Source organism: Danio aesculapii, chromosome 6 (assembly GCF_903798145.1).
Source record: "Danio aesculapii chromosome 6, fDanAes4.1, whole genome shotgun sequence".
NCBI classification, from domain to species: domain Eukaryota; kingdom Metazoa; phylum Chordata; class Actinopteri; order Cypriniformes; family Danionidae; genus Danio; species Danio aesculapii.
This window is the reverse complement of record NC_079440.1, coordinates 43,373,716-43,386,263: the sequence shown is the minus strand read 5'-3', so window position 1 is coordinate 43,386,263 and position 12,548 is coordinate 43,373,716. Positions and strand designations below refer to the sequence as shown.

General features: G+C 38.2%; 1 protein-coding gene across 2 annotated transcripts; it reads right to left on the bottom strand.

Moving 5' to 3' along the window:
* Positions 1-909: 909 nt before the first annotated feature.
* patz1 (POZ/BTB and AT hook containing zinc finger 1) lies at positions 910-11,707 on the bottom strand. 2 transcript variants are annotated; one of them, XM_056460304.1, is made up of 6 exons: positions 10,196-11,707; positions 10,035-10,098; positions 8,622-8,793; positions 7,976-8,137; positions 6,427-6,636; positions 910-2,629 (listed from the first exon to the last, which is right to left on the bottom strand). In XM_056460304.1, exons 1-6 carry the CDS (start codon positions 11,371-11,373, stop codon positions 2,166-2,168), a joined length of 2,250 nt encoding a protein of 749 aa, XP_056316279.1. In that variant the 5' UTR covers positions 11,374-11,707; the 3' UTR covers positions 910-2,165. The 2 variants fall into 2 exon arrangements, with proteins under 2 accessions (XP_056316279.1, XP_056316278.1); XM_056460303.1 differs by lacking the exons at positions 6,427-6,636; positions 7,976-8,137.
* Between the last annotated feature and the right edge of the window lie 841 nt (positions 11,708-12,548).

Below are 12,548 nucleotides of genomic sequence, written 5' to 3'. Positions count from 1 at the left end.
CCAGAGTAACAAAAACAACAAAGTGATTTCATTTTTTTTCCTCACAATTCATACTTTTTTCTTGGATCTGCAAGTTTAGATCTTAAAATTAATATTTTCGGCTAAAAATTTTAAGTTTTAACTTCACAAAGGCCAAGTTAAAAAACTTTCCTTTCCCCTCAGAAATTTATATCTTGAATTTTTGGACTTTTCAACTTTTAACACATCTTTAATCTTGAAAAAAAAAAAAAGAATTATAACAATAGAATTAATTCATACTTTCTTCTGCAAGAACTGCAAGTTTAGATCTTATTTAAATTTAAAAATGTACATTTCTTCAGAAAATTATGAGTTTAAACCTCACAATATCCAAGTTAGAAAACTTTCCTCTCAAATTAATAATTTCTAATTTATCTAAAAATTTATCTAATTAATTAATTATTCCAATTAGAAACATGCAGTTCCAAGAATTAATTAATTCTATTGTTTTTTATAAGGTGTTTAAAGTTGAAAAGTCAAAATATAAAGTTCTGAGGGGCAAGGAAAGATTTCCAACTTGGCTATTGTGAGGTTTAAACTCCGAATGCTCAGAAGAAACTATTAATTTTAAACCTCACAATGGCCAAATTGGAAAACTTTCTTTTCCCCTCAGAACTTTAAATCTTGAATGTTTGGGCTTTTCAGCATTTAACATCTGTTAATCTTCAAAACATCAAAAAAATAAAAATAAAAAAATAAAAATAATAATTATATATATATATATATATATATATATATATATATATATATATATATATATATATATATATATATATATATATATATATATATATATATATATAGAATTAATTCATAAGTTTTTCTGCAAGAACTGCATTAAATGAATAATTTCTTCTGAAACTTCTAAGTTTAAACCTCACAATGGCCAAATAGGAAAGCTTTCCTTTCTCCTCAGAAAATTACATGTTTAATTTTTGGACATTTCAACTTAACACCTCTTTGATCTTGAAAAAGAAAAACAAATGGAATTGTAATATAATCCCAGAAAGGTCTATTAACTTGCAACTGAGAGAATTAATCAGATACCTAGACTTATTCTCCTCAAAATTAGCACTTTTTTTCAGAATTCAAATTTGTTTCTCTGTGTAATGAGGGGAAAACAGAATTGTGCTATATAAACGCACAGCTGTGAGAGAAAAGAAAGAATTGTGAAATAAAGCGATCTTAGTTTACATAAGTAGTCTACAGCTTCAGTAGTCATTGGACTACAAAAACAGTCGTAATGACTCCAGCTTTGTTTTCTGCAATTTAGCATTAAAACTGAAATGCTCATTAATGTTACGGATCTCTGTGAGGTACTGAATGTGTGGACATGGACACTGCCTGGACAAAAACAACCTAGAGGTACATTCAGAACATATTTAGGGCATTGGTTTGTCTTTTAAATCAAACATCATCCTCAACCCGTGAATCTGGAAGCAGACACACGTGATAATAAACATACATGTCAGAGGTGGAGGACTTGTCAAATGTGGAATAAACTAATTAGCTGCTTCACACCACAATGGAATCAAAACAGCTATGTTTCCATTCACCCATTTTCATGCAGATTTTGAAATATTGCATTGAAATTTCTTGATGGAAATGTTAAGATGTGCATACATTTTCAAAATGTGCATAAACTTATGCGCATAACTGAGTCCAATAAACGTTTTATCCCAAAAAAATTACACAAACTATCATGGAAACACATTTACTGCAGACATTCCAGTATGAGCATCAAAAACATCAAGTGATTTTGTTATAAAAGACCATGTGATGATAAATGCTTCTAAGGCGAGGTCATTATATATATTTTTTTTATTTATTATTATTATTTTTTTTATCTATTTTTTTTCTGATATTTGGATTCAGTTTATCAGAAAGTGAAGTTTTTTTTGTCCTCTTCGACTCATTTGATGGAAACAGTGCTTTATTCGCTAATGTTTTATGCCTATATTCCAGTTCTGCACATAAGACTTATGTTTGGATGGAAACATAGCTCATGATATCAAAGTCAAAACATTAACAAACATCATACTAATTAAAAACATCGAACAAAAGTAGTCTACATATGGCGTCAAGGAGTATGAGACAACAGACTAAACTCGCAGTTATCAAAAGTTTGGTTATGCATCTCAAAAGGGTCATTTCTCCCCTAAACCCATTCCACTGCTGCCCATCTCAGAGTCCACAAGTGAGGAGGCAAAGGCCGACTGGACGATCTGAAAGCCAAAGGATTCAAGAAGTGACATATTCTGTTGGGGGGAAAAGGGTGAGGCGAGGTCTCCGAGACTGGAGGCAGCCGCGGCACGTTTCTTATGAACCCGGTGATGGTGCTTGTTGAGGTAAGACTTTGTGCGGAAAGCCTGACCGCATTCGCCACAGGCAAACTTCTTTTCCTGGTCTGTTTTTGGGATGTTTTTGGAGCCCTCTGGTGAGGTCACTGCATCATCAGGTTGGCCGTTGAAGATGAAGGATGTCACCTCCATTTCTTCTCCCTCAACTTTATGCTCAGCCTTGAGATCCATTCCGTTGGAAAGGTCACCGAAAACTGCATCTGAGCCGTCAGAATCCTGATGAGGACATTTCCCAGCATTCTCCTGCCCGTCTGAGGTAAACACAGAGTGGGGAAGGGGACATCGGGGAAGGAGGGGGGCAGAGAGAAATACAGGAAGAGAGAAGGAACCTCACGTTAAGTGACATCTAATAATAAAACTAATAATTCTACTTGTGTGAAAGCAAAAACAGCTTGGCTATTTGTTTGGATTTATTTTTCATTATATTGGACTAATTTTTTGAATTTGCTATTAATACTGTAATAAAGGGATATTTCATCCTATTGCATACAATAATTTACAGTAAAAATAATATCTTATTAATTAACTTTGTTTGTCCATTGAGTGTGTCAAGCCTCTAAGGCTGTGTTTACACCAGACGCGGCAGCCACGTGAACATTTAGAGTTCACTCGCTTCATTCACTTATCAAATTCACAATACATGCGGATTCGTGTAATGGGCAGAGCTTCTGTCTGTCTGCTCACTAACTTTGTTGCTAAATGGCTGACAAACAGTGTAGATTTGTTCGGCCTACGTGTCTTAGTGCACTAGATCCTTTCAGAGGCGCACACAGCTCTGTGAGTTCATCAACTCCTCCGTAACTATACCTGGATGATGGAGGCTTTCAGTGGTGCTTCAGGCTCTGCCGAGCCCAGTTTGATGAGCTGTTGTCAGTCTCCGCAAGAGGATTTCCCCTTGGGACACCAACAACAGGCACTACGTCATAATCACTCCCCTAGAAGTGCAAGCTCATGATTGGGATTATACCTTTAGTCAAATCTGGCCATAAAGGTTCTTTAGATTCTTTTATTTTTGACAACACAAACGTTTTTGTTGACCAAACTCTTCTCAGTTCGATGTCAAACAAAGATATTTGCTTCGTTATTAATAGTTCTCAGATCTCTTTACCAGCTTGCATAGGTTTTTGGAATAATATATTTGGTGACATAGATTGGGAACAGTTTGGGCTTCTTAGAAAAAAAATATTTTTATCTAATAAAGCTCATTCATAATTGCTACCCAATAAATACCAAACTAGCTAAATTTAAAAACAATATTTCCTCAAATGTTCATTTTGTACTCAATATTTTGTACTTTCTGTAAAGTGTTTTAGGTTGACTTTTCTAACTTCATTGAAAAATTCTTATTTCCAAACTTTTGTATTTCCCCAAAAATCGTATTCTTTGGTTACTCCAAAGTTTGCTTGTATTCTTTTGGCTAAACTTAGGTCCTTCCCATTGTAAGTTTATTATTAATTTGTTGCTTTTTCTGGCTAGGTTTTACATAAATAAATGTAAATTTTCAACAAAAAAAAAAAACACCTTACTTTTTTATTTTCAGAAAGGACTTTGATTTATATGTGAACTTCCTAAAAGACTCCAACAATTATATTGCAGTGAAAAACTCTTTCTTGGTGTAAATCATTTAAACTAGTTTAATTTGCTGGAATTTTATGTAACCCTTTATGCCTCTTTGTTCATATTGTTTCTTTGTAAATGTTCTTTCTTGCATAATAATAAAAAAATGCTCATGATTGGTTAACGCAGCGCGAATGTCCGCTAAAGTTCAGATAATCCAACTTGAGCGATTGCCGCATTAAGCGAATCAAACCTTTCATTCATAAGAATCACGTCATTCGGGCCACCAAGTGCAATATCACTTCACCAAAGGCCAAATTGCTTTTGTTTTTAAGATTTAAATTTTAAAAACAACATTTGAAGACAACATACACAATTTCAAACTGCATAGTTAATATTAACTTGGGGATCGTTCATGCAAAAATACCAGTCATCATTTACTCACTCTCATGACTTTTCAAACTTGTATACAAAGAGTATTTGAAAAACTCAAACGATCACTGGACTCGTACGATATCCACTGTTTGGACAAAATGCTTCTCAAAAAAAAAAAAACATGATGATGATGTGATAATTTCATTTTTCATTTTTGGGTGAACTATTCATTTATAAGCTGTGTGACTTCATCACCAAAGCATACACACTTTCTTCATACCAATAAGCGACCATGAAATGTACCGACTTTGGTTTCGATTATCTGTGTACACCTTTTTCCACATGCATGTTAATGCAATTTACCCAGAACTAGAAAAGTAGCTCTCCATGATACAACCTACACAGTGAGCGTCAGAAAATGTGGCATAAAGGCCCTGATACACGTCCAACAAAATTAAGGAATAAACTGGGGTGACAATTTCGAACAAAATTAGGCCAAATACATTTTTCAGAAGTTCCAAACCACTTGCCAAAGCAAATTTTCTAAAAACGTCTGGTAAACGAACTACATTTGGTTTGTGTGTGATTATGTAATAGTCAGGTGTGGCTCAGAGGCTTTCTTTGACATGGAAGCCTCATAAATCTTTGTTCAGTCCGTCAAGGTCTGTAAAATAAACACTGAAAAGCTGTTTTATAGAATACAATTAAATGTAATTTCAATTGAAAGCAACAATGAGATCATCAGTTTTTTAAGGTGCTGTTTGTAAGTTTTTCCACTGTTCTAAAGCATAAAAACACCATATGTTTGCAGATATTTAAGAAACATGCTAAGTGAAAATTTTTTGGTCTGAAAAACTGCTATTTATCAGTATGATAACTATGCTAGTCAGTTATTCTGCTTTGAAAATGTGTGTTACGTGACGGAACGGCTGTCTTTGTTTTGGTTCTTTTAACACGCCCACTGCCACTTTATCCAATTATATTTCAGCACCCTGGGTTGCCTTGGCGTTAAACTGCGTATTTCATTCATTCAGTCAGAAAGTGTGCATTTGTGACCGCAGTAGCAGCCTCTGAAATGAGACGCATATTCAGAGTTTCACATGAGGTGGTTATTAATTAACAAATAATATAAATATTAGGAACGTAAACATTAGGTGAGCAGGTTACATTGTATTACAAAACACTTTCTTAACTGCTGCTTTTTACTGCTGTTATATTAGTTATACATTTACTTTGTTATTAAAAGAAAAAAAAAATGTATAATACATATTTACATGTAATTCAGGTATTTCCAACTTTTATTAGCTGTAAATGAAGAGCATGCCAAACCTTAGGGCTTAAGAACTTCTGATTGGCTGAGAAAAACCTATTTGTGGTAAAATGAGAATACAGACTAACTATAACTATTTTGAAAAAAATTAATTCAACTGAAACTGCCATTGTTTAAAAGACAGACCTTTCAGACCTTAAATATTAAACAGTCCAGTTCTTCCAAAGTGTGAACTATTAGATAAAGTGGTTCAGAAGTAGGTGCTGGCAAATAGATGAAAAACAAGCTGCCCGAAGACCCACCAGACAACCAGCAGAAGCAAAACACAGTTGAGGCCACTAATAAGAAGGAGTACCAACTGCAATCAGATCAATATTTTACTTACAAATCTTATTGACCTTATTCTTCATGCACGAGTAGATGCAACCAATGGAATCTTTTTGGCTCCTTGTTTTTTGTTTTTCCGGTCTCCTTTATTTCATTTTTAGACGTTAAATTTCCTTGTTATGCTCTTTGATATTGCAAACTGGACATTTTCATTTTATATTATTCTAGTTTTTTTTATGTATAGTCATGAACACGCTTGTTTGCAGAGCAAGTTTGACCATTGTCTGGCGTTTATTATTCCTAGTCATTTCTCCCATTGGTAACTAAATCGGAAATTTTAAAACAAATCGCAAAAGCAATCAAACGCACTTCCACATTGTAGAATAAGGTCAATAAAAATGTTGTATCAACTTTGGAGATACTTGTACCAGGCTTATCACTTAAGCTCACTTATCACTTAAACTCAAGCATTGAGACATCCTTGATTCTTTGGCTCACACTCCAAACAGCCGTACTGACCTGGAAGAGGTCCATGAAGTGGAAACCCTGGTGCTCCAGAAGAGCGGCACTCCCAGAAATAGGGAGTCGGACCTGGCTTGCCCATGAGCAGCTCAGGCTGAAGGCCCATGCCTGGAGGGACAGGCTGGGGTAGAACTGGCCCAGATAGCCCCCGAAAAGACCCCTCTGTCTCAGGAAAGGTAACCAGGAGTCGGCGACTGGTGCAAAGGTCTACACCGCCAGTAACCGCCCCAAGAAGGGATGTGGATAAAGCAAAAGACAGAGAGGCCAAGGGGGATAATTCGCAGTCAATACAGTCAGAGGACCATTAGCTTCACATCAGTTCAGAAACCATCAGAAATTGAAGACTGCTTGTTTAAAGCCAAAATGACAAGTACATTTTAAATGAATGAATCTTTTTCTTTCATTACATGCCAAGCCAGCAGCTCAATGATACAGTTGAAGCTCAATGATACTGTAATAACAATTCTGTACTGATGTAAAGTTAATGACGCCTTACTGAAGTATTTCTGCATTGATTGTTTTGCATATTAACTGCCAAGGATTGCATTATACGATCAAAATAAATTGACTTCCTCTCTCTCCTACTGAATCCACATAGCAGTTAAAATCAATGAAGTGCTTGATAAAATAGAAGGAAAAAAAATTCTCAATTCTAGCAATCACTAATCCTTCACTAAAGAATCATCGATAGATTCTAGGACATTAGTCCTCTTTAAAAAATGCTGACACCATATTGTTCCCCATCATGTGCAATGGGGACATTCCCAATCACAAGCTGCTGGATTTTATGGCAATAATTGTTTGAAAAAGGTCCATTAAATCCACAAAAACTATGCACAGCATGTTCATGTGCACTTATATGTGGACATGCATGAATGAAGGATCAGATAACAGTCATTATGCCAGAACTTAATGGAGATGATAGTAAGCAACACACAGAATGGGACTCGTGGCCATGCTAAATTGGTCAGCAGAAATGTAAGTGACTGGCAGACAAAGCTGATTGATAGGGCTGCAACTACTTCTGGAAATGCAGTTCATTTAAATCGTTTTTAAGTTTCTTTTTTATACTTTGAATACATTTAAATTTAGCCTTTAAGAAGAAACTTCAATAATTTGAATTAAATCTAGGAGCTGCCATAATAGTCTAAAAAACTAAGCTTGCAAAACAATAAAGGACTCTCTACATATGCAACACACTACCAATCATATAAAGGGTATCACTACACTTGCACAATCTAGTGTAGTGTAATCTCTAACATGAATAACCCCCCATACTTTCAGCAAGAATTCATTCCTTTCTCATCCACCGAAAGAGAAGTCCTGAAAGATGGTGCAATATAGATCAGAAAGGCCAAATTAAGCAAGACACATATCGCTGATTCCCTGCAAACTAACGTTGCAATAAATGATTGATGCGCAGCACTACAATCTGGGTTTGCGGGTGAGTTTTTTTGCAAGCAGATGCAGCATCTGATAAGCAGCAGTGAAAAAGACAGCAAGTGAGCGAGCAACAGTTTGACGCTGTGGGGAGAGGCTTGCTTGCCTTCCACTGCGCACTGGCGTCCTGAGTGGTAGGGGGCGCCGTTGTGAGTCTGTGGTCTGTTGGTGCGTGGTTCAGGGAACTGATGTGCTGCAGAGGAAGGGAGCATGGACGAGCTGTGGTGCGTTTTTACGTGCACCTTTAAGTAGGACGCAGTAGAAAAACCTGAGACCATCGGAACAACAGGTAGGGAACACAAATAAAACAGAACAACACTCAGCCTTAATAATAACAAAAAATGCAATAGCTTAAAAGTCTGAAGTACAAGCCACAAAACCTTTTCAGTACAGATTTGACTAACCTGAGCCTTTTGTCCATTTTTCTCCTTTTATATACAAGCCAATACGTTTCACATAGCCTGCACTTACTTTTTTGTTGTTGTTCCCTGGTTCTGCAGGTTGCAATGTCCCGAATTTTGATTGTCAATCTTAAGCCAATTGTAATCGTTTGTTTAGGTTAAATTTGGAATTTCCCCAACCAATCGCAGAGCCCGGGGGACCAGAGTGAGTGCTTCTACTTGGCCCCACCCAGGTCCAGTCTGAACTTACTTACTAAGAATGATGTTGTGTCAATAAAAGATGGATCACTGGCTGTACCAAGTTCTGCTGTGTGCATTATAAATTACTTTCCATGCATATGTAACCAATACCTTTGTTGCATATTCCACAGTAGTTATGAGGTCCTTCACTGTGTTTTTTCAAGTGGTCAGTCATGTAGGCAGCCCGGAGGTATTTCCCACACACTTGACAGGGTATCTTATCTTCATGGCATGCCAGGTGCGACCTCAGGCGATCTCGTGTTGCGAAGGATGCGTTGCAAATCTGAGAAGTTTCATGATATGGGTTATAAGCCTTTTCTGAGAGATCATTTGAATGAGAACGTCTTTGCAAACAGAAGGTATATTTAGAAGAGTACACTTAAAAATGTAAATTTGTGAATATCATTGAATACAAATTGGTATTTTTTAAGCAAACCATGGCAACACTTGCTCACATAAGAAAAATCTAAAGCTCCAAAACCATTTCATTGCAAAAGTGGCCTTAAATCAGGCGCCCGGGCATGGTTCAAGGCAACCGTGCCTAGTGTGAGTAGGCATGAGCCTGACGGTATGATAACCTTGGATAAAAATATCACGGTTTTACAGTATTGAGATTACTTCTCTAAAATATATTCTTTTAAATGTCTGAGTAAAAAACAAAAACTGTTTTCCCCTTTGAACACAATATATGTTGTTTTGAGAAACATTCAAAATACTTTGAAGAAGTAAACATGTCAGGCTAAATAATTCAAATAAATCATTGACTTCTGCTGTTTTCATTAGTTTTAAAAACAAAGATTTCTTTACTATTTAAAACGGTATCTTTGGAGATCTTTTCTGCTGGAGATACTGTTGTCCAAAAAAAAAAGTAAATAAAAAATCTTACACACACCTTAGGTATGGTATAGCAGAAAATTTTGTCTGTTTTAAAACCTTGACTTTTTTCAAACCACGGTATACCATGAAAACGGTTATCGTCCCATGCTTGTGAGTGTGAGTACACCCTTAACTGCATAATATTGCATATTTATTTACACACACACAAACTATAAACCATAAACTATTATTAACTAGCATGATATATATGCTATAAGATGGATCTTAAGCAAACTGGAATGCATCAAAACAACATTAAGCAAAATGGATGAAGTGATTATAAAGATTAGATTTACTGAAAAGTGTTATGTGGCAAAATAAGACTGGGAAAACTTTAGGTTTATTATACAATAACCGTTTAAGCATATTCAGACAGGTAAATTTTTGATACGGGTCTTTTGGTTAGGTATGCATGTGTTCTTAACAAATACGGTGTTGTGCCAGAATCGAGGCACTTACCAAACCATCGCTTTTGTTTTGCTTATGTTTATGATTTTGTGTTGCTTATGTTTTAGTTTTTATTGTTGTTTTTTGTCATTTTGATGTATGGTAGCTTGTGTCCCTGGAAAAGGAGTGTGGAATATGATTCACCTTTTGTGTTCAATGAATGAAACTCAGAATGTGTAAATAAATGCCAACCTCTCTCACCTGACACTTGTGAGGTCTCTCTGTGGTGTGCACCTGTTTTATATGTCCATTCAGATGGTCTGGCCTACAAAAACAACGAAAACCATTAGTTAGAACACCAAAAACATAAATGAATGCTGTGACTTTGACCATTGTTTTGACCATAGTAGACTGAACCTCACCTGGAGAACCCTTTCCCGCAGCTTTGACAGACATAGGGCTTACCCACGGAGCCGTCGTGAGACCTCACATGGTAAGACATCCTATCTTTGCGTTTAAACCGCAGCCCGCACACCGGACACGCGTAGGGTTTCTCGCCGGAGTGCGACAGCTTGTGCCGGTTGAGGTGGTAGACGTCTCGGAAGACCTTCCCGCACAAGTCGCACGCGACGTGTCGTCTCGTCCTCTCGCGTTTACGGGTGTCCGTAGGTAGTCCGTTTCCCTGAAATCTCGGTTGGCCAGGATGAGAGATCATCGTCGGGCCGTCAACAGCGACCAGCTCTACTCCGGTGCTCATGCCACCGGTGAACGTCCCGTGCTGCGCCTCGTGGTTTCTCAACTGGACGTCGTCTGGAAACATCTTCCCGCACATCCCACAGGAGAAAAGGCCCCCTTCTGCGTTCTGACCAGTGCTATTGTTGTAAGTGATCGGCTCCGCTATGGGCTCTTTTTTGGGTCTGGGTTTGCCTCGTTTAAAGCCGTCGATGTTTAGATGGCCGCTGGAAAACTCCAATGGGGAAACCGCTAAGCGATCGGCCGTTGGAGCCCCGGGAGCGGCCGGCTGAGAGATGTTGCTCGGATCAGCACCGTCGCTGTCATTGTTGTCGGTAAACACAGCGCCGTTGGACACGCTCCCGTTTGACATGTCCACGGGCAGGGGGTATGACAGCTGCTCCGCGGCCCTAAACAGGCTGTGCTCGCCTCCGCGGGAAGGGGGCACGAGGATCTGCACGTTGGACTGTTTGATGACCTCCTGGCAGATCTCGATGACGGACCGCATGAGCAGAAACTTCGCCGCGGTCATCAGCTCCGGGAAGCACTCCAGGCGCACCACGATCTTGGAGGTGTACGCGAAGTCCAGGATGTCTCGGAAAACTTTAGGACTGATCGTGTGCATCTCCAGCTCCTTGCCCTGGCCGTCGTCTTCCGTCTGACAGCTGAACACCGACTCGAAATACTCGCTGCACGCCGCCAGCACCGCCTTGTGCGCGGGGAAGCTCTCCTCTCCGACGCGCAAGATAACATCACAAAACCTGCCTCCATCTTTTCTCTGGCCGTTGAGGTTGTGTAGCATCTCGGCGCTGTGTTTGCTCACCTGGTACGTGTAGGACGAATTCCACGGCTGCTCTGTCCTCTCCATGCCGCCTTCATTCAACAACCGAGCCTAACGCATACGACAGAAGAGGCAGACGAGCGCAAACCGATGACAAACACCTAATAAACACAAGCGCTCAGCAGCGACCACCACTCCTTGCCTTTTTAGCATCTAACATGTTAGCAGGGGGGAAAATGGCAGCCCCCCAGCTTCCTGTGAACTTTGACCTTTGCTTAAAGGGAGGGGGGTGTCGTCCGCGTTTAATTTCTTCAGGTTTTTTTACGCAGTTTAATCAGGTTTCTGAGTTTATAAAGGACGCGGAGATGCTATTCACGCAGCGATATTGAAGTTTTCTGCTCGCATGCTGTTCGTCTTCCTGGTTTGCGGCGCCGCTGTGAATTCACATCCTTGTTTTTCAGCGAGCCCCCTCCCCCAAATGTACGCCAGACACTCAATGCATGACAGCAGACCGTCTCTTTTTGTCTTTCTGACACTGTAAGCACTTGGATAATGTACGATAAACGTGAATAAAATCTAAGGAAAGAACTCTTCTCGTAGGTCCCTGTAGCCTGGATGGTCAGTCAGGCAGGCAGCTGCTCTCTTGAACTGCTAGGGAACAGATCAAGCACAAAGACACACAATAGAGGAAGGTAATTGGTGATATTGTAAGCTGGCTCTGTGTGTGTGTGTGTGTGTGTGTCTAGCTGCTTTGACAGTCAGATGCACAAATACTTATGAGGACAGTTAACACCAAAAATACATTTTTACTCAATTTATTTACCCTAAAGTGGTTTAAAACATTTGAACATTCGTTCTTGTTGAACACGAAATAAAATGATTTGAAGAATGTTAGAAACCAACAGGGGTGGATTTAACCAATAAGCAAGGTAATCGGCTGCTTAGGACCCCAGGACATCTGAGGACATCTCACCGCAAAAATATCTAGAAGTGTAAATTATACCTATAAATTATATATAACATCATTTTCTATTATATTTTGTATAGTGAAAGTAAAACAAATACATTTTTACATCATTAAATATTATTTAATATACAATAAAATAATATTATTATTATAATAATGTAATGTTACTTTATTATAAAATATCCACCACCCCCGATCGTGGAGCAGTCCAGCAGTCAAATTTATAAACAATATATATCTATTATTTTTAGTTGTAAATTCATTTTAATAAACTAATAATTAAAAATTTTGAGCT